Genomic DNA, 23,020 nt, shown 5'->3' with positions numbered 1-23,020 from the left:
GATGCTGGGAGGGGAGGAGGGCAGGGGGTGCGGGAGAATGGGTGATGGGCACTGAGGGGGGCACATGCCGGGATGAGCATGGGTGTTATTCTGTTTGTTGGTAAATTGAACACCAATAAAAAATAAATTTACTAAAAAAAAAAGTTCAAACAACTAAACATTTATGCTGCCAACATAGGAGTACCTAAATATAGAAACCAATTAACAACAAACATACAGGAAATCACTGATAATAATACAATGACATTGGATTTTAACACCCACTTATGGCAATGGACTGATCGTCTATGCAGAAAATCAACAGGGGAACAATAGCCTTGACACACTGGACCACAGGGACTCAACAGATATAGTCTGAACATTTCTTCCTAAAGCAGAATACACATTCCTTTCAAGTTCACATGGGACATTCTCCAGAAAAGATCATATCATGGGCCACAAATCAGCCCTCAACAGGTACAACAGGTACAAGAAGGTTGATATCACCCCTTGTACATTTTCGGACCACGACGCTATGAAACTCGAAGTCGACAGTAAGAAAAAAAATTGGACAGACCAATAATACGTGGAGATTATGAACATCCTACTAGAGAATGAATGGAGCAACCAGGAAATTAAAGAGGAAATTTAAAACAAATGAAAATGAAAACATGTTTCTCCAAACCTCTGGGATGTAGCAAAGGCAGTCCTAAGAGGGAAGTACATAGCAATACAGGCCTCAAGAAACAAGAAGTCTCCAATACACAACCTAACCCTACACCTAAAGGAGCTGGTAAAGGAATAGGAAACAAAGCCTAAATCCTACAGAAGAAGGGAAAAAATAAAGATGAGAGAAGAAATAAACAATGCAGAAAAAACAAAACAGTAGAATGGAATAACGAAACTAAGAGCTGGTTCTTCAAAATAATTAATAAAATGGATCAAGCCCTAGCCAGCCTTATCAACGAGAAAAGAGAAAACCTAAATAAATAAAATCACAAATGAGAGAAGAGAGATCACAATCAACACCAGAAAAATAAGACGATTATAAGGGAATACTATGAAAGATTATACACTAACAAACTGGGAGACCTGGAAGAAATGGACAAATCCCTAGAAATGTGCAAACGAGCAAAACTGAAATAGGAAGAAATAGAAAATATGAACAGACCCATAACTAGCAAAGAAATTGAATCAGTAAGGCACCTGGGTGCCTCAGTGGTTGAGCATCTGCTTTGGCTCAGGTCATGTTCCCGGGGTCCTGGGGGATCACGTCCTACATCAGGCTCCCTGCATGAAGCCTCATTTTCCCTCTGCCTATAACTCTGCCTCTCTGTGTCTCTCATGAATACATAAATAAAGGTGCAGCCACTGTGGAAAACAGTCTGGAGGGTCCTCGAGAAATTAAAAATAGGGGATCCCTGGGTGGCGCAGTGGTTTGGTGCCTGCCTTTGGCCCAGGGCGTGATCCCTGAGACCCGGGATCGAATCCCACGTCGGGCTCCCAGTGCATGTAGCCTGCTTCTTTCTCTCCCTGTGTCTCTGCCTCTGTCTCTGTGACTATCATAAAAAAAATTTAAAAAGACGTTAAAAATAGAGCTACCCTACGATTCCAAAATTGCACAGCTAGGTATTTACCCCGAGGATACAAAAGTAGTTTAGTAGATTTTAAGAGGAACATGCAGCCCAGTGTTGGTAGCAGCGTTATCAACAACAGCGAAACTGTGTATAGAGCCGAGATGTCCATCGACAGATGAATGGGCAGAGACGATGTGTTAAATATACACACTGCAACATCACTGGGTCATCAGAAGGGATGAAATGAAGCCATTTACAATGACGTGGGAGAAGTGGAAGGGACTTATGCTAAATGAACTCAGTCAGAGAATACAGATACCAAATACCATACAATTGCATTCACATGTGAATTTTAAGAAACCAAACAAACTGGCAAAGGGGCAAAGGGTGGGATGAGAGATGCAAACCAAGAAACACACTCTTAACCACAGAGAATAAACTAATAAATACCAGAGGAAGGTGGGGGGTGGGAAATCAGGGGATGGGGATAGTGGAGGTCACCTCTGACCAGTACCAGGCATTGTATTCAAGGGTTGAATCACTATGTGGTAAACCTGAAACTATATCATACTGTGTTTACAAAGAGGAATTCAAGTAAAACTTTAAAATAATAATTGGTAGTATAGAGGATACATGTGCACACAAGAGATAAAATCAGAAAGGCAACTGAAAATCCAAATAAAGAGTCTTTAGAGCCACAAATCCCCTCCTTAGCTCAGCTCACGAGAATCCTGCCATGCCTATTCTCACCCCAGAGAAGACTGGATTTTGATTCTCTGGGGAGGCCACTGACTTGGTGGAGTCAGGCTATCTTTGAAACCAAAACCTAAATAGAGTGCATCAAACTAAACTGCCCAAGATGCTAGGAGTCCCAGTGCAGGCACATGCCAAGACACAAACTCTAACCATACACAGACATAACCCTTACCCTACACTTAAGCCTAATGTTAACCTAACCCTTAAACAAGAACTATCACTAATCAAAAACCAAACACAAACCCCAAGACCAAAACACATTCACTGAACCTACCTGCCAAGCCACACCCTAACTCCTAAACCTATTCTGAGGTTTCCTTAACCCTGACCCTTACCTTAAATCTAATCGTAACCCTAACCTCTAACCCTAACCTTAACTTAATGTACTCAAATCCTATTCCTAACCTTAATTTGTACCCTAACCCTAACCCTCTAATACTAACCCTATCTCATACCCCAAACTGTACACTACCCATACCCTAAAACTAATCCCTAACCCACTGCCTAACCCTATCTCTTACCCTTTTCCAAAACCGTACCCTGACCCTACCCTGACCCTGACCTGACCCCATCCCTAACCCCTAACCAAACACTAACCCTAACACTAGCACTAAACCCTATCCTAAGCCTAACCCTCGCCCTAACCCTAAACCTAGGCCTAACTTTAACTCTAACCCTTAACGCTAACCCCTAACCCTAACTCACACCCTAACCCCTAACCCTAACTGCAAACCTAATCACAACCCTAACACTAACCATAACCCTAACCCCAACTCCTAACATCCTGCCCTAATCCCTAAGCCTAAACCCTAACCCGTAACTCTAAATCCTGTCCCTAACACTAACCCTAACCCCTTTCCCTAATCCCTAACCCCCAGCCTAACTCCTAACCATTGACCCTTACCCTTATCCCTCACGCTATCCTCTAATCTGTAACCATAAGCATAATCACTAAACCCTAACATCTAACCTAACTTAACCACCAACTGCCTCCCCTCCCCTGACCCTACCATTCATTCTACCCATTCACTTACCCTGTGGTTCTGAGTAGTCCCTTCTGATGTGGACGTGGCCCCCAACGGCACCTCCAGAGTCCTCCAGGGGGTCCTGAGGAAGCCAGGATCCTGTGAGTGTGGATGTGGCCCCATGTGTTCCTGAGTCATAGTCAGCGGGTCCTGAGGACGCCGGGTCTCCTGTCACTGTGGACTATGCCTCACATCCTCTGGAAGCCTCACAGCAGGTCCTCAGGAGGCCAAGGGCTCCTGTCAGCCTGGATATGGCCCCATGGCCCCCAGAAAACTCACTGCGGGTCCTGAGGGGGCTGTGGGCTCCTGTCAGCATAGACGCAGCCCCATATGTCCTGAAGCCAAAGTGCTGATCCTAAAGAGGCTGGAGACTCCTGTCAGTTTGGATTCGGCACCCACATTTTTCTTACGCCTCACCACAGGCCCTGACAAGGCTGGGGTCTTCTGTCTGCATGGAAGCATCCCCATATTTCCCGAAGTCTACACCGGGGGTCCTGAGGACGTCAGCGTCCTGTTGTGTGGGCGTGGCCCCAAGTCCTCCCATAGCCTCACTGCGGATTCTGAGGAGGCCAGGGCTCCTGACACCATGGATGCGGCCCCCACCTTCCAGAAGACTCAAATTATGTCCTGAGTGGCCCGGGAGCTCCTGACAGAGTGGACGCAGCACCACAGCTTCCTGAAGCCTCCCTGCAGGTCCTGAAGCGGCCCAGGTGTTCCTGTCAGGGTGGATGCGGGCCCACATCTATCCTGGGAATCTGAGCAATCAGATGGGCAGAGAAAAAACACTTTGACTCGCTCTTCGTCTTATAAAGAGAAAGGACAGCTTTTCTATGTACAAAGTCAGTTGTCAAGATAGCCTTAGGGAATAAGAGTTGCAGCATCAAATCCCGCTGCACAGCTGGGACGCCCGAGCCCCAGGTCTTCCTGATCCCAAATCCCTGGGCCTGTCCCCCAACACAGGCTGCCAGGCTGAGGTCATTAGCAATTGCTCTCTTAGGAGCTCCGGGGAAGGGGGAAGGAGCTAGATAGGATGGGAAGGGACACAAGGAGGCCGAGAAAATGAAGGCCTTTCCACTTTAAGTTCAGCGTTCGACATGTCCAGCCATCCCAGGCCCCTGTGAAGAAGAGCTGAAATTTACATTACTTCAGTTACAGGAAAATAACAAAAGTTTACAGCTTAATACCCTGGAAAGCCCCACAATAGAATAAAAACTGAGCCCAGGCCAAGTGCAGGAAGCCCCTATTAGAATGAGAATAGATCTCAATGCCTTTGAAGGCCCCATATCAAAATGTAAACAGAACTTGAGGGGGATCCCTGGGTGGCGCAGCGGTTTGGCGCCTGCCTTTGGCCCAGGGCGCGATCCTGGAGACCCAGGATCGAATCCCACGTCGGGATCCCGGTGCATGGAGCCTGCTTCTCCCTCTGCTTGTGTCTCTGCCTCTCTCTCTCTCTCTGTGACTATCATAAAAAAAATAAAATCTTTAAAAAAAAAAGAAGTTTAAAAAAAAAAAAGAACTTGAGGAATTGCTCCAGCCCTTCGGGAGTACCCCGAGACCAACCCTTAAAACTAAGCTAAAACCCACCTCAGGGTCCAAGTCCCTGCTCTGCTCTGTCGGGTATACTTGGACACAAGCTCAAGCTTGTAAATAAACTCTCATGTGTTTGCCTTGGAGTCAGCTTCTCGGTGGTTTCTCGGATTAGCAATCTTGGGCACAACAGTCTGAGATAAAAAAACAAAACCAAAAGAAGCTCGGACACAGGTAGAGTGAACGCAGGGTTCTGAGAGAAGCCAGCGGAGACCTGGGGGCTTGGCCGCTCTTCTGTGGAGGCCCCAGCAGACTGGGGTGGGGGATGCTCTGCCCCAGAGCCAGAGGACCCAGAGACCCCACCCGCATCCCGCCTATCAGGGCCAGGTCTCAGGAACAGGGCAGCACAGCCCGCTGAGCCCAGAGGCGCTGACGCCCACCCCGCCTCTGACCCCCGCAGGTGCATCTCCCAGGCAGATGTGCACCTGACAATCAGCGCCATGGCCCATCCCCAGACCCCACACAGAGCATTCGCTGCCACCAAGTTGTTGGACCACAGTGGCTGCAGAGCTTAAGCTCTGCCTGGAAAGTAGGGTCTAGATTCCTTTGTACTTTGTGCTCTTTTTTCATTTATTTTCTTTGATTCTTTTTTATTAATTGCCTTATTTTAATTTCTATGTATGTACCTTATATATTTCTTATTTTTACTTTCATAGTACTTTAATTGTGATTCTTTTTTAAATTTTTTTTCAATTTATTTATGATAGTCACAAACAGAGAGAAAGAGAGAGAGAGAGAGAGAGAGAGGCAGAGACACAGGCAGAGGGAGAAGCAGGCTCCATGCACTGGGACCCCGACGTGGGATTTGATCCAGAGTCTACAGGATCATGCCCTGGGCCAAAGGCAGGCACTAAACCGCTGCGTCACCCAGGGATCACTTTAATTGTTTCTATTTTGGGATTTAGAATCTTTTAACAAGCAGGCCAAAATAATCTGGGTTTTATTTTGTTTTGTTTTGTTTTTTGGGGGGGAGGGCAGTTGTTATTGTTTTTCTTGTTTTTCCTTTTTCTTCCTTCTTTCTTTTCTGGAAAATATAATGAGATGGAGAAAATCACCTCCATAAAATAACATGAGGTCTACTCACAGCCAGGAAGTTCATCAATACACATATATGATGTCTAACTACAGTTTAAAACAATGATTATAAAGACAACAGCTGGGCTAGAAAAAGAGCACAGAAGAAAACTAGAGAAACCTTTACTGTAGAAATAAAAGAACTAAAATCTAGTCAGGCCAATGTTAAAAATGGTATAACTGAGATGCAGTCCCAAGTGGAAGCCTTCAAAACAAGAATGGTTATGGACCACAGAGACAGACGTAGGGAAGTCATCCACTTATTAAAACAATAACATTCATACCATAGGAGACTCAGAAGATGAAGAGAGAGAAAAGGTGGGCCTTGCTCAGACATTAGAAACAACAAATACCCACCATTTGCTTCAAAGTGGATGGAACTGGAAGGTATTATGCTGAGTGAAGTAAGTCAATCGGAGAAGGACAAACATTGTATGTTCTCATTCATTTGGGGAATATAGATAATAGTGAAGGGAATATAAGGGAAGTGAGAAGAAATGTGTGGGAAATATCAGAAAGGGAGACAGAACATAAAGACTCCTAACTCTGGGAAATGAACTAGGGGTGATGGAAGGGGAGGAGGGCGGGGGTGGGGGTGAATGGGTGACGTGTACTGACGGGCTGAGCACTGGGTGTTATTCTGTATGTGGGCAAATTGAATACCAATAAAAAGTAAATTTATTATTAAAAAAAGGAAAAAGAAAGAAAAAGTGGCATCTGGGTGGCTCAGTCACATAAGCTATTGTCTTAGGCTCAGATCATGATCCAATTCCCAAGGCAGGCTCCCTGTTTGCAGGGAACCTGCTTCTCCCTCTCCATCTGCCCCTCTCGCTCTTGGTTTTTCTCTCCTCTCTCTTTCAAATAAATAAATGACATCTTTAAAAAGAAACAAACAAACAAACCCAGAAGGAAGAGAAATCTCCCATGTAGAAGAATTTCAAAGAAGTTGTACAGACATTCCACCCTCAAGTTGATTAGCATAGCCTCCCACTCATATGTATGGAATACACATAGTAACTTCCTTCTACAAAATATAATATGAAAATGTGTATATAAAAATGATAATATAATAATAATAATAATCACTTTACAACGGAGAAAGCTGACAAACACTACCTCAGCAAGATGATCAGATTGATACCAAGACTGATAAATCATGTTGATAATATCTATCCTTTATATGATATAATTAAAATGGCAGTATATCTCTTTATATAATCCACAAAAAGAGTTTAATCATGAGATAACAGACATTTCCCAACTGAGGTAAATTTTACAAAATACTCTACTTCTCAAAGTGTTCCAGTTCAACGACAACAAGGAAAGGCAGAAAGACTGTCACAATCCAGAGGAGCCTAAGAAAACATGAGTACAAATGGAATGGGATATGAGGGATGGTAACTTAGCAAAAACTAAGGAAATCTGAATAAAGTATGGTCTTTGGTTAATGAGAATATTTTAATATTGATTCAAGGCTAATATTTGTACCTTCCTAATATACCACCAACATCATATCCCTACCCCACAACATCCACCCCCACACCATCGGCCCCCAGCAAGGACCCAGTGCAGCTGCCCCCTGTGGGACATGCTCAACCTCCCCGGGGTTCTCTGGATACCCTCCTCCCATCAGAAGCCCGATTGTCCCATAGAGAACCCAGAGGTTGCAGGGAGGAGGGAAGGCAGAGATCCCCGAAAGGCTGGGTGTAGGTGAGTGGTGCAGAGGATACATTGGGCCCTGCCTCCGCCCACTGTCTGTCCTGGAGGGCGGCACACCCTGCACAGGACACCAGCCCCTAACCCAGAGGGACCTGGGCTGACCTGGCTCTGTGCTCTGTGGGGACTAGGTTGAATTGAGCCCCTCCCAGGCCCAACACAAAGACTAATGGGATCCAGGCCCCCATGGTCCTGGCCAGCCCTGGATTCTGGCCCCAGGCTGAGCGAGCCCTCTCACAGGTGGATGTGGCCTCCTGGGCCCTGGGCGTGCCCCACAGATCCAGGTCGCTAACCTAGGGCAGACTGGGGGATCCCGGGACACCCCAGGGTAGGGAGAGGATGGATAGGCCGGTTGGCCCCACCCAACCCCACACCAGGAGGCAGGCTCTTCCAGGTATTGGGGCCCCAGAGGGCCCAAGGCAGGTGTCCAGCTGCCCTGCGGGGCCCCAGTACAGGAGCCCATGAGCTGCAGGTCCAGGTCATCTCTGCTGTCCTCAGAACAGTCACTCAGGCTGAAATCTCAGGACACACGCCCCCACCCGGAGTCCACACATGTTCCCACAATGTGGACTCTAGCACCCGCCTCTCCACACCGTGTGATTATTGCCCTCCCCTAAAGGACAGAAAGGTCTCCCTCCCCAGGGGAAGGCACGCATTAGGCTCTGAGCCCCTTTCCTGTAAAAAGTCAATAAAGTGTTGTGCAAAAATGCACAGCCAGCCCGTTTCTGTGTCTCCCAGAACTCTGTGCATGGGGCGTGAAGAGACACCCAGAGAGGAGGAGGGGGCACCATCCAGGCCCCAAACAGCCCCTGCAGGGGCGCCACCAGGTACACAGAGCTGACGTCCCCACGTGCCTTCCAGGGGCAGCCAGACGCCAGGGTCAGGACCCCACAGACTTTACTTGGACTCAGGCTGTGTCCCCCGGGCCAGGGGGGGCTGGGACAGAGAGACAGCCAGGGAGCTTCAGGTCACCAGGGTCTGTGCACAGCGACCTGGGAGGTCTGTGCTCCCTCTGTCCTGAGGGCCAAGGATGGCCGAGTTCCGGGGCACTTCCTCCCGTCCCCGCATCCCCGTGCCTGTGTGCCTGGGGCACAAAGGGCCTGTGGGGCGGTCAGCGTGGCCCTGAAGGGATGTCAGGACACCAGGCCCTGGTGTTGTGCCCAAGATTGTAAATCAGGGAAACCACCAAGGAGCCCACACCGATGGAAACTCCCGAGGGTTTCTTTACAAGCTGGAGCTTGGGTGTAATTTCACCAAACACAGCGGAGCAGGGATGTGGATCCTGAGACTAAGAGGCATAGCAGCTTTATAGGGGCCAGTGGCCCATGGGATATGCAGAAAGTTGCACAGTCATGATGGTCCACACGCAGGTGGCCAATTGAATTACACCTGACCAAATAGTATCCACTTGAGCTGGCCTATTACTTTGGTCAGAATCGTCGCACAGTTTTGGGGGGCACAAAGCAGGGTTACATTGTTATGAGCCGATTTCCGATTAGGGTGTGCCTAGCGGCCTGACTAGGGTGGGGCAGCGCCTTAAGCAATAAGCAGCTCATGTGGGGGTCATAGGGGAGGAGGTGGGTGTAGCACAAAATGGAATCAGTCCTGCTCTGCTTGTCCAGGGGTAGGGGATTTTTGTTAACTTTCCTGGGTCCCACACTTGCAGCTCACGAACCTGGGCCACCCTCACCAGGTGGACTCAGCCTGCACACCTTGTGGTGCTGGATCTCTCACACCAGCGTGTGGAGGGCACCCTCCTCGCCCTAGTGAGTAGGGGCTGGGTGAGCATGGGGCTCGCCAGAAGGCCAGGCAGCACAGGGGACCGAGAACCCAGCCCAGACCCCAACTCGACTCCCATACACAGGCAGCAACAGGGCTCCCCGCCATGGGCAGCCAGCTCCTCAGGATCTCCCCCCAGGGCGGCGCTGAGGTCTGGCTCCCTGCTGGAGAGGCATCTGGGAGAAGAGAAACAGCAGGCGCTCAGCGGGACCCCCTGAGGACATGGGAATTTGGCTGAGTCGGACCTTCCAGCTCAGCTGACCCTCCAGTGGAAAGTCACTGCAGGAGCGAGCCCCGAGTCGGCAAGGAGAGCCCAGCTATCTGCCCAGCGCCAGCACCAGAAATGATGTTGTGCCAACCATTTCGGCATTTGGGTGACCCAGCCAGAGGATCAGATAGCCTGCACGTGATATCTGAATGTGATAGACACACACACAACCCAAAACCAACAAAAGTCGGAATCCCCCCAATGTTGTCAAACAGCAGCCAGGATAGTTACATACACGATGCTGTGGTCCCCAATAGGATACATGGTAGACGCTATAAACCATGACTACAGAGGTACTGGAGGCACGGAGATGTGCCTGCTGGGTTTCAAAAAGGAGCACAGAGAGGCAGGAAGCATCCTACGGAGGGGGTGTCCCTTCTAGGAAAGGACACCAGGTCCCTGTGTAGGCTACAGATGGTGAAATCTGTCCTCCTCTCTTTCAGCTTCTGGTTTTCCTCCTCTTTTGTTCTTCCTAATTCTAGTTTAGCCTCCACCCTGCATCCAAGACAATGACCAAAGAGGCTTCGTTATGACATCGCATCCTAAAAGGAGGCCGAGCTCTGGCTACCGGGTTCAGAAATGGTCATTGCCTAGGTGTATGCTGATCCCCCGAACTTGTGGCTTCACGGCTCTTCTCTCCCTGCAGAACGAGGGGAACCACAGGTCTTACAATGAAAGACGCCCACTTTCACTGGGGCAGTACTATCCCTTGTGGAGGACGTCATCTGGGCCAAGTAGGACAAGTGGGGCGATCAAGAATAGTTCGCAGGTGAGACATAAGCAAACACTTACCTTTGATGTCATGCTTTATTTGTTCATCCATTTATTATTTGTTAAATATTTTCGTTTCATGTCCTCTCTATACCCAACATGGAGTTCAAACTCACAACCCTGAGATCAAGATCCCCCAACCAGGCCAGCCAGGCACCCCACTGCCATGTTTCATAACTCTTTGCTTCCTTGACTATCTCTGCATCCAACTGGAACATTAAGTCCTGGACGGGAAGCTTTAGTTACCTCCGAATCCTAGAACATTCTCACTGTATCCCAATCCTAGATTGACATTTACCATTGAATAGCACTTTAAATAAATAGTCAGTAAAATAACTACTACAGTAAAGGAAATTATCAACTATTCACGTGTGTGGGCCCTGCTCCCTGGGCTCCCAGGGAAGCTATGGTTTCTTTCACATTGATCAGGTCCAAATGACTCCACCACACCTCAAAGCGTGGGCTCAGTTTCTGCCCTGACACATGCAAGACCCCTGCATCAATTAACATGTATCAATCAATCAAAGAGAGCCTGACTGGCTTGGTGTTGTTCGTAAGAACATGGGACTCTTGTTCTTGGGGTAGCAAGTTCTAGCCCCATGTTGGCTGTAGAGATTACAGAAAAATAAAATCTTAAAAACAATCAATCAGTTGATCTTGGGGAGACACAGCCCCAGATCCCACAAGGGCAGAGAGCCAACTGAAGGGTCTACGCACAATATTATAAGCAGCAGTGCACAAAATCTGAACTTTCAGAAGTCTCCTAGAGTGGGGGACACACCAGCCTTAAGGTGTTCAGGTGGAGAAGTAGGGGGCAATCCCTGGAGAAACAGGGCGGGCTCAGGATCCCAAGGGTCCCAAGGACAGTGGCGCCAACTGTTCCCAGGCACAGGAGCAGGAACCCGGCTGAGAGCAGCAGGACTCGGGCCAGCTGTCTGCCCTGTGTGGCCATAAGCTGCAAACCCCTGTGCAGTCACAGGGCCCCGTTCCTGGGACAGACCAGCAAAGGCCAGGAGTGCAAGGACACCCTCCCAGGCAGGAAGAGCACAGGGCTCCACCAGGGCAGCCCCTAAAATTTGGAGTTTTAAAATTCAGTCACTTGTCTGTGGGGAGGCTGAGAAAATTGAGGCCGTTCCACTTTAAGTTCACTGTTAGCACAAGAACTGCCATCCGAGGACCCTGTGAATAAGAGCTAAAATTTACATTTCTTCAGTTACAGGAAAAAAAGAAAAAAACACGTTACAGCCTAAGGTCCCAGAAAGCCCCATATTAGAATGAGAACAAAGCTCAATGCCCTTGAAGGCCTCATATCAAAATGTAAACAGAACTTTAGGAATTGCTCCAGCCCTTCTGGAGGTCCCTGAGACCAGCCCTTAAAACTAAGCTAAAACCCACCTCGGGGTCCAAGTCCTTGCTCCACTATGTGGGGTATACTTGGACCCAAGCTCGAGTTTGTAAATCAACCCTCCTGTGTTTGCATTGGTGTCGGCTCCTTAGTTGTTTCTCCGATTCAGAATCTTGGGCACAAGACCCCCATGTCCCCTCCCCACCTGGGCTGATCCCCTGTCCCCTCCAACCCAGGCTGACCCTCAGTCACCTCCCGCCGACAGCAGCTTGGCACAAGCCCTCACAGAGGTCCCACGGTCACGGTCGGCACTCTGGCTGTCCCCAGGCCTCCCAGGAGAAGAAAGGAGGTTTCGGTAGGACACATTCCCATGGTGGCCCCAGGGCTCCCTGCCCAGGATGGCAGCTGGGGACAGGCCGTGGTCTGTGTCCCTGATGCCAGCTCCTCCTCCCCGGTTTTCCTGCAGGAAATGAAGGAGGAGGCCTCGTCTCCTCCAGGGACATCATGCAGATAGACCTGGACATCAACAGGACGTTCGGCAGCCAAATCATGTTTTGGGATTGCTAGGGGGTGGGGTGTGGCTGCTGAGTCAGGGGGCTTCAGGGCCCCGGGGGAGTCCCAGAGGCTTCTGGGTAGGGAACACAGGGCTTAAGAGGCCGGGGGAAGCAACAGCAGCCAGCAACACACCACTGTATGGTAGGGTGCCGGGGATGACCACCGTGCCCCAAAACCCGGGGCTTCGGGGATGAGGAGGTCACTACGTTGGCGCCTCTAGGGGTTTCCATGGGAGCTGAACCCCAAAGGGGTGAGGGACAGCCCCTTGAAAAGCAGGGGGCTGCGGTGGGGCCCGTGGAGGGCAGTAACCGGACCTGGGGGCCAGGCGGCATGGCAGTGGCTGGAGCAGGACACACATCCATCCGATGAGGGTCGGACGGGTCAGGGAGACACCCACACTTGGTGTTTTATATATATCTAAATTCTATGCATTTAATTTGAGACAATTTGCAATTTGTAAACATACATAGTATGATGATCCCCAGATAATGCCCCCGGTCCAGCCAGCGCCCTTCACTGACCACACGGGGCCCCAGGGGCAGGTGTCACAGCAAACCCCAGACTGAGGTCGCCTTTATCTGTAGACATATCCGTGTGCATCTGAGAGAATGTGGATGCCCTGTGTCGGCAGGCCCCCCACGCCATCCCCCCTCATTCCCCACCCCCACACCATCCCCCTTCATCATCATCCCCAATGGCATCCCACCTATACCATCCCCCTCACACCCACACAGCCCCACACAATCCCCACCCACACCACACCCCCACCATCCCCCCTACACCATACCCCACACGCCACCACCATCATGCCCCTGCCCCCACAACATCCACCCCCACACCATCTGCCCCCAGCAAGGACCCAGTGCAGCTGCCCCTTGTGGGACATACTCAGCCTCACCAGGGATCTCTGGACACCCTGCTCCCATCAGAAGACCGGGTTTCCCATAGAGTACCCAGGGGTGGCATGAAGGAGGGAAGGCAGGGAGCCCCTGACAGGGTGGGTGCAGGTGAGTGGTGCAGAGGACCCACTGTGCCCTGCCTCCACCCACTGTCCCTCCTGGAGGGCGGCACACCCTGCATCGGACACCAGCCCCTAACCCAGAGGGACATGGGCTGGCCTGGCCCCAGACTCTGTGGGGGCTGCGGGGATTTGAGACCCCCAGGCCCAACACAAACACTAACGGGATCCAGCCGCCCAATGGCCCTGGCCAGCCCTGGATTCTGGCCCCAGGCTGAGAGAGTCCTCCCACAGCTGGATGTGGCCTATTGGGCCCTGGGCGTGCCCAACACGTGCCTAGGTCGCTGAACTAGGGCAGGCCTGGGGATGCCGGGACACCCCAGGTTGGGGAGAGGAGGGGTAGGCGGTGGGCCTCACCCACACCAACACCAGGAGACAGGCTCCACCAGGTGTTGGGACCCCAGGGGGCCCAAGTCCGGGGTCCAGCTGCCCTGCGGGGACCCAGTGCAGGAGCCCATGACCTGCAAGTCCAGGTCAGCTCTGCTGTCCTAAGAACCGTCTCTCAGGAGGCCAGAAGGGCTGGCAGGATATATTCAGGGTCCTAAATGAGAAGAACATGCAACCAAGAATACTTTATCCAGCAAAGCTCTCATTCAAAATGAAGGAGAATAAAGAGCTTCCAAGACAGGCAGGAACTGAAAGAATATGTGACCTCCAACCAGCTCTGCAAGAAATTTAAGGGGGACTCTTAAAATTCCCCTTAAGAAGAAGTTCAGTGGAACAATCACAAAAACAAGAACTGAATAGATATTCATGATGACACTAAACTCATATCTATCGATAGTAACTCTGAACATGAACAGGCTTAATGACTGCGTTCAAAAGGCCCAGGGTTTCAGACTGGATAAAAAAGCAGGACCCATCTATTTGCTGTCTACGAGAGACTCATTTTAGACAGAAGGACACTACAATCTGAAAATTAAATGTTGGAGAACCATTTACATTCAAATGGTCCTCAAAGAAAGCAGGGGTAGCCATCCGTATATCAGATAAATTAAATTTACCCTCAAGGACTGTAGTGAGAGATATGAAGAGGAACACTAAATGATACTTAAGGGATCTATCCAACAAGAGGACCTAAACAATCCTCAATATATGCCCCGACCGAATATGGGAGCTGCCAAATATATAAATCAATTATTAACCAAAGTGAAAGAATACTTAGATAATAATACACTTATACTTGGTGACTTCAATCTAGCTCTTTCTATACTCGATAGGTCTTCTAAGCAAAACATCTCCAAAGAAACGAGAGCTTTAAATGATACACTGGACCAGATGGATTTCACAGATCTACAGAACTTTACATCCAAACTCAACTGAATACACATTCTTCTCAAGCGCACATGGAACTTTCTCCAGAATAGACCACATATTGGGTCACAAATCGGGTCTGAACCGATACCAAAAGATTGGGATTGTCCCCCTGCATATTCTCGGACCATAATGCCTTGAAATTAGAACTAAATCACAACAAGAAGTTTGGAAGGACCTCAAACACATGGAGGTTAAGGACCATCCTGCTAAAAGATAAAGGGTCAACCAGGAAATTAAGGAAGAATTAAAAAGATTCATGGAAACTAATGAGAATGAAGATACAACCGTTCAAAATCTTTGGGATTGCAGCAAAAGCAGTCCTAAGGGGGAAATACATCGCAATACAAGCATCCATTCAAAAACTGGAAAGAACTCAAATACAAAAGCTAACCTTACACATAAAGGAGCTAGAGAAAAACAGCAAATAGATCCTACACCCAAGAGAAGAAGGGAGTTAATAAAGATTCGAGCAGAACTCAACGAAATCGAGACCAGAAGAACTGTGGAACAGATCAACAGAACCAGGAGTTGGTTCTTTGAAAGAATTAATAAGATAGATAAACCATTAGCCAGCCTTATTAAAAAGAAGAGAGAGAAGACTCAAATTAATAAAATCATGAATGAGAAAGGAGAGATCACTACCAACACCAAGGAAATACAAACGATTTTAAAAACATATTATGAACAGCTATACGCCAATAAATTAGGCAATCTAGAAGAAATGGACGCATTCCTGGAAAGCCACAAACTACCAAAACTGGAACAGGAAGAAATAGAAAACCTGAACAGGCCAATAACCAGGGAGGAAATTGAAGCAGTCATCAAAAACCCCTCCCAAGACACAAGAGTCCAGGCCAGATGCTTCCCAGGAGAATTTTATCAAACGTTCTAAAGAAGAAATCATACCTATTTCTCCTAAAGCTTGTTTGGCAAGATAGAAAGGAGATGGAGTTACTTCCAATTCGCTTCTATGAAAGCCAGCATCACCTTAATTCCAAAGCCAGACAAAGACCCCCCCAAAAGGAGAATTACAGACCAATATCCTGGATGAACATGGATGCAAAAATTCTCAAACAAGATACTGGCCAATAGGATCCAACAGTCATTAGAAATTATTCACCATGACCAAGTAGGATTTATCCCTGGGACACAAGGGCGGTTCAACACTCCGTAAAACAATCAATGTGATTCATCATATCAGCAAGAGAAAACCAAGAACCATATGATCCTCTCATTGGATGCAGAGAAAGCATTTGACAAAATACAGCATCCATTCCTGATCAAAACTCTTCAGAGTGTAGGGATAGAGGGAACATTCCTCGACATCTTAAAAGCCATCTATGAAAAGCCCACAGCAAATATCATTCTCAATGGGGAAGCACTGGGAGCCTTTCCCCTAAGATCAGGAACAAGACAGGGATGTCCACTCTCACCACTGCTATTCAACATAGTACTGGAAGTCCTAGCCTCAGCAATCAGACAACAAAAAGACATTAAAGGCATTCAAATTGGCAAAGAAGAAGTCAAACTCTCCCTCTTCGCCGATGACATGATACTCTACATAGAAAACCCAAAAGTCTCCACCCCAAGATTGCTAGAACTCATACAGCAATTCGGTAGCGTGGCAGGATACAAAATCAATGCCCAGAAGTCAGTGGCATTTCTATACACTAACAATGAGACTGAAGAAAGAGAAATTAAGGAGTCAATCCCATTTACAATTGCACCCAAAAGCATAAGATACCTAGGAATAAACCTAACCAAAGATGTAAAGGATCTATACCCTCAAAACTATAGAACACTTCTGAAAGAAATTGAGGAAGACACAAAGAGATGGAAAAATATTCCATGCTCATGGATTGGCAGAATTAATATTGTGAAAATGTCAATGTTACCCAGGGCAATATACACGTTTAATGCAATCCCTATCAAAATACCATGGACTTTCTTCAGAGAGTTAGAACAAATTATTTAAGATTTGTGTGGAATCAGAAAAGACCCCGAATAGCCAGGGGAATTTTAAAAAAGAAAACCATATCTGGGGGCATCACAATGCCAGATTTCAGGTTGTACTACAAAGCTGTGGTCATCAAGACAGTGTGGTACTGGCACAAAAACAGACACATAGATCAGTGGAACAGAATAGAGAATCCAGAAGTGGACCCTGAACTTTATGGGCAACTAATATTCGATAAAGGAGGAAAGACTATCCATTGGAAGAAAGACAGTCTCTTCAATAAATGGTGCTGGGAAAATTGGACATCCACATGCAGAAGAATGAAACTAGACCACTCTCTTTCACCATACACAAAGATAAACTCAAAATGGATGAAAGATCTAAATGTGAGACAAGATTCCATCAAAATCCTAGAGAAGAACACAGGCAACACCCTTTTTGAACTCGGCCATAGTAACTTCTTGCAAGATACATCCACGAAGGCAAAAGAAACAAAAGCAAAAATGAACTATTGGGACTTCATCAAGATAAGAAGCTTTTGCACAGCAAAGGATACAGTCAACAAAACTCAAAGACAACCTACAGAATGGGAGAAGATATTTGCAAATGACATATCAGATAAAGGGCTAGTTTCCAAGATCTATAAAGAACTTATTAAACTCAACACCAAAGAAACAAACAATCCAATCATGAAATGGGCAAAAGACATGAACAGAAATCTCACAGAGGAAGACATAGACATGGCCAACATGCACATGAGAAAATGCTCTGCATCACTTGCCATCAGGGAAATACAAATCAAAACTACAATGAGATACCACCTCACACCAGTGAGAATGGGGAAAATTAACAAGGCAGGAAACCACAAATGTTGGAGAGGATGCGGAGAAAAGGGAACCCTCTACACTGTTGGTGGGAATGTGAACTGGGTGCAGCCACTCTGGAAAACTGTGTGGAGGTTCCTCAAACAGTTAAAAATATACCTGCCCTACGACCCAGCAATTGCACTGTTGGGGATTTACCCCAAAGATACAAATGCAATGAAACGCAGGGACACCTGCACCCCGATGTTTCTAGCAGCAATGGCCACGATAGCCAAACTGTGGAAGGAGCCTCGGTGTCCAACGAAAGATGAATGGATAAGAAGATGTGGTTTATGTATACAATGGAATATTACTCAGCTATTAGAAATGACAAATACCCACCATTTGCTTCACGGGGATGGAACTGGAGGGTATTATGCTGAGTGAAGTAAGTCAGTCGGAGAAGGGACAAACATTGATATGTTCTCATTCATTTGGGGAATATAATAATAGTTGACAGGGGAATATAAGGGAAGGGAGAAGAAATGTGTGGGAAATATCAGAAAGGGAGACAGAACGTAAAGACTGCTAACTCTGGGAAACTAGGGGTGGTGGAAGGGGAGGAGGGCGGGGGTGGGAGTGAATGGTGTGACGGGCACTGGGTGTTTTCTGTATGTTAGTAAATTGAACACCAATAAAAAAAATTAGGCCAAAAATAAAAAATAAAATAAAAAAATAAAAAAAAATAAAAAGAAACAAAACAAACCCAGAAGGAAGAGAAATCTCCCTGTAGAAGAATTTCAAAGAAGTTGTACAGACATTCCACTCTCAAGTTGATTAGCATAGCCCCCACTCATATGTATGGATACACATAGTAACTTCCTTCTACAAAATAAATATGAAAATGTTATAATAAAATGATATATATAATGATAATATAATAATAATAATATAATAATATAATCACTTTACTACGGAGAAAGCTGACAAACACTACCTCAACAAGATGATCAGATTGATACCAAGACTGATAAATCATGTGATAATATCTATCCTTTATATGATATATTAAAATGGCAGTATATCTCTTTATATACCCACAAAAAGAGTTTAATCATGAGATAACAGACTTCCCAACTGAGGTAAATTTTACAAAATACTCTACTTCTCAAAGTGTTCCAGTTCAACGACAAAAGGAAAGGCAGAAAGACTGTCACAATCCAGAGGAGCCTAAGAAAACATGAGGACAAATGGAATGGGTATGAGGGATGGTAACTTAGCAAAAACTAAGGAAATCTGAATAATATGGTCTTTGGTTAATGAGAATATTTTAATTTGATTCAAGCTAATATTTATACCTTCCTAATATACCACCAACATCATATCCCTACTAGCTGAGTGAAGTAAGTCAATCGGATAAGGAGAAACATTGTATGTTCTCATTCATTTGGGGAATATAGATGATAGTGAAGGGAATATAAGGGAATGGAGAAGAAATGTGTGGGAAATATCAGAAAGGGAGACAGAACATAAAGACTCCTAACTCTGGGAAATGAACTAGGGGTGATGGAAGGGGAGGAGGGTGGGGGTGGGGGTGAATGTGTGACGTATACTGACGGGCTGAGCACTGGGTGTTATTCTGTATGTGGGCAAATTGAATACCAATAAAAGTAAATTTATTACTAAAAAAAGAAAAAGAAAGAAAAAGTGGCATCTGGGTGGCTCAGTCACATAAGCTATTGTCTTAGGCTCAGATCATGATCCAATTCCCAAGGCAGGCTCCCTGTTTGCAGGGAACCTGCTTCTCCCTCTACATCTGCCCCTCTCGCTCTTGGTTTTTCTCTCCTCTCTCTTTCAAATAAATAAATGACATCTTTAAAAAGAAACAAACAGATGAGGGGAGGAGCAAGATGGCGGAAGAGTAGGGTCTCCAAATCACCTGTCTCCACCAAACCACCTAGAAAACCTTCAAATTATCCTGAAAATCTATGAATTCGGCCTGAGATTTAAAGAGAGACCAGCTGGAATGCTACAGTGAGAAGAGTTCGCGCATCTATCAAGGTAGGAAGACGGGGGAAAAAGAAATAAAGGAACAAAGGCCTCCAAGGGGGAGGGGCCCCGCGAGGAGCCGGGCTGAGGCCGGGGCGAGTGTCCCCAGGACAGGAGAGCCCCGTCCCGGAGGAGCAGGAGCTGCACCGACCTTCCCGGGCGGAAAGGGGCTCCCAGGGAGTTGGAGCAGGACCCAGGAGGGCGAGGATGCCCTCGGGCTCCCGGGGACAGTAACAGCAACTGCGCGCCCAGGAGAGTGCGCCGAGCTCCCTAAGGGCTGCAGCGCGCACGGCGGGACCCGGCGGGACCCGGAGCAGCTGAAGGGGCTCGGGCGGCGGCTCCGCGGAGGGTGCTGCGTGGCCCCGGGAGCAGCTCGGAGGGGCTCGGGCAGAGGAAGAGGCTCCGTGCGGAGGGGGCTGCGCGGTTCCAGGAGCAGCTCGGAGGGACTTGGGCGGCGGCTCCGCGGAGGGGGCTGCGCGGCCCGGGAGCGCGAATCCAACAGCGCAGGCTCCAGAGCACAGGGCGCCGGGACACAGCCCAGGATCCCGCCTCCCCCGGGACAGGCAGAGGCCGGGAGGGCCCAGGACAGCAAGGACGCTCCTGCCCCAGCTGAGCAGATCAGCGGCCCCGCCCCGGAGCCTCCAGGCCCTGCAGACGGAGTTCCTGCCGGAGCTGAATCCAGGTTTCCAGAGCTGCCCCGCCACTGGGGCTGTTCCTCCTGCGGCCTCACGGGGTAAACAACCCCCACCGAGCCCTGCACCAGGCAGGGGCACAGCAGCTCCCCCAACTGCTAACACCTGAAAATCAGCACAGCAGGCCCCTCCCCCAGAACACCAGCTAGACGGACAACTTCCAGGAGAAGCCAAGGGACTTAAAGTACACAGAATCAGAAGATACTCCCCGGTGGTTCTTTTTTTTGTTTGTTTTTGTTTTTGTTTTTGTTTTGTTTTGCTTTTTGATTTGTTTCCTTCCCCCACCCCCTTTTTTTCTCCTTTCTTTTTCTTCCTCTTTTTCTTCTTTTTTTTTTTTCGTTTTTTTTTTTCTTTTTCTTCCCTTATTTTTCTCTTTCTCTTTTCTTTCCTTCTTTCTCTCCTCTCTTTTTCTCTTTTTCCCAATACAACTTGCTTTTGGCCACTCTGCACTGAGCAAAATGACTAGAAGGAAAACCTCACCTCAAAAGAAAGAATCAGAAACAGTCCTCTCTCCCACAGAGTTACAAAATCTGGATTACAATTCAATGTCAGAAAGCCAATTCAGAAGCACTATTATACAGCTACTGGTGGCTCTAGAAAAAAGTATAAAGGACTCAAGAGACTTCATGACTGCAGAATTTAGAGCTAATCAGGCAGAAATTAAAAATCAATTGAATGAGATGCAATCCAAACTAGAAGTCCTAACGACAAGGGTTAACGAGGTAGAAGGACGAGTGAGTGACCTAGAAGACAAGTTGATAGCAAAGAGGGAAACTGAGGAAAAAAGAGACAAACAATTAAAAGACCATGAAGATAGATTAAGGGAAATAAACGACAGCCTGAGGAAGAAAAACCTACGTTTAATTGGGGTTCCCGAGGGCGCCGAAAGGGACAGAGGGCCAGAATATGTATTTGAACAAATTCTAGCTGAAAACTTTCCTAATCTGGGAAGGGAAACAGGCATTCAGATCCAGGAAATAGAGAGATCCCCCCCTAAAATCAATAAAAACCGTTCAACACCTCGACATTTAATTGTGAAGCTTGCAAATTCCAAAGATAAGGAGAAGATCCTTAAAGCAGCAAGAGACAAGAAATCCCTGACTTTTATGGGGAGGAGTATTAGGGTAACAGCAGACCTCTCCACAGAGACCTGGCAGGCCAGAAAGGGCTGGCAGGATATATTCAGGGTCCTAAATGAGAAGAACATGCAACCAAGAATACTTTATCCAGCAAGGCTCTCATTCAAAATGGAAGGAGAGATAAAGAGCTTCCAAGACAGGCAGCAACTGAAAGAATATGTGACCTCCAAACCAGCTCTGCAAGAAATTTTAAGGGGGCCTCTTAAAATTCCCCTTTAAGAAGAAGTTCAGTGGAACAGTCCACAAAAACAAAGACTGAATAGATATCATGATGACACTAAACTCATATCTCTCAATAGTAACTCTGAATGTGAACGGGCTTAATGACCCCATCAAAAGGCGCAGGGTTTCAGACTGGATAAAAAAGCAGGACCCATCTATTTGCTGTCTACAAGAGACTCATTTTAGACAGAAGGACACCTACAGCCTGAAAATAAAAGGTTGGAGAACCATTTACCATTCGAATGGTCCTCAAAAGAAAGCAGGGGTAGCCATCCTTATATCAGATAAACTAAAATTTACCCCAAAGACTGTAGTGAGAGATGAAGAGGGACACTATATCATACTTAAAGGATCTATTCAACAAGAGGACTTAACAATCCTCAATATATATGCTCCGAATGTGGGACCTGCCAAATATATAAATCAATTATTAACCAAAGTGAAGAAATACTTAGATAATAATACACTTATACTTGGTGACTTCAATCTAGCTCTTTCTATACTCGATAGGTCTTCTAAGCAAAACATCTCCAAAGAAACGAGAGCTTTAAATGATACACTGGACCAGATGGATTTCACAGATATCTACAGAACTTTACATCCAAACTCAACTGAATACACATTCTTCTCAAGCGCACATGGAACTTTCTCCAGAATAGACCACATATTGGGTCACAAATCGGGTCTGAACCGATACCAAAAGATTGGGATTGTCCCCTGCATATTCTCGGACCATAATGCCTTGAAATTAGAACTAAATCACAACAAGAAGTTTGGAAGGACCTCAAACACATGGAGGTTAAGGACCATCCTGCTAAAAGATAAAAGGGTCAACCAGGAAATTAAGGAAGAATTAAAAAGATTCATGGAAACTAATGAGAATGAAGATACAACCGTTCAAAATCTTTGGGATGCAGCAAAAGCAGTCCTAAGGGGGAAATACATCGCAATACAAGCATCCATTCAAAAACTGGAAAGAACTCAAATACAAAAGCTAACCTTACACATAAAGGAGCTAGAGAAAAAACAGCAAATAGATCCTACACCCAAGAGAAGAAGGGAGTTAATAAAGATTCGAGCAGAACTCAACGAAATCGAGACCAGAAGAACTGTGGAACAGATCAACAGAACCAGGAGTTGGTTCTTTGAAAGAATTAATAAGATAGATAAACCATTAGCCAGCCTTATTAAAAAGAAGAGAGAGAAGACTCAAATTAATAAAATCATGAATGAGAAAGGAGAGTTCACTACCAACACCAAGGAAATACAAACGATTTTAAAAACATATTATGAACAGCTATACGCCAATAAATTAGGCAATCTAGAAGAAATGGACGCATTCCTGGAAAGCCACAAACTACCAAAACTGGAACAGGAAGAAATAGAAAACC

General features: G+C 46.9%; 1 protein-coding gene across 14 annotated transcripts in view; it reads right to left on the bottom strand.

The window, feature by feature from the left end:
* The window catches only part of LOC119878447, a 94,361-nt gene that overhangs the window by 57,781 nt on the left and 13,560 nt on the right, over positions 1–23,020 (bottom strand). For 10 of the 14 annotated variants that reach the window (XR_005386915.1, XR_005386922.1, XR_005386919.1 and 7 more), the window contains exon 4: positions 3,347–4,092. The exons of 1 other annotated variant lie outside the window; for it this stretch is intronic. Coding sequence is in view for 1 of the 13 variants with exons in the window: in XM_038589079.1 (XP_038445007.1) it covers positions 3,347–3,419; positions 3,941–4,079 (212 nt within the window). In the remaining 12 variants the exon portion in view is untranslated. Of the gene's footprint in view, positions 1–3,346; positions 4,093–4,921; positions 5,059–23,020 lie in introns of all 14 variants that reach the window. 3 more of the 14 variants (XR_005386912.1, XM_038589079.1, XR_005386911.1) reach the window with 3 other exon arrangements.

The sequence above is a fragment of the Canis lupus genome, unplaced genomic scaffold (assembly GCF_011100685.1).
Source record: "Canis lupus familiaris isolate Mischka breed German Shepherd unplaced genomic scaffold, alternate assembly UU_Cfam_GSD_1.0 chrUn_S1632H1823, whole genome shotgun sequence".
In the NCBI taxonomy this organism is placed as follows: Eukaryota; Metazoa; Chordata; class Mammalia; order Carnivora; family Canidae; genus Canis; species Canis lupus.
Note: the sequence above shows the minus strand (reverse complement) of the source record. Positions and strands in the feature narration are given on the sequence as shown.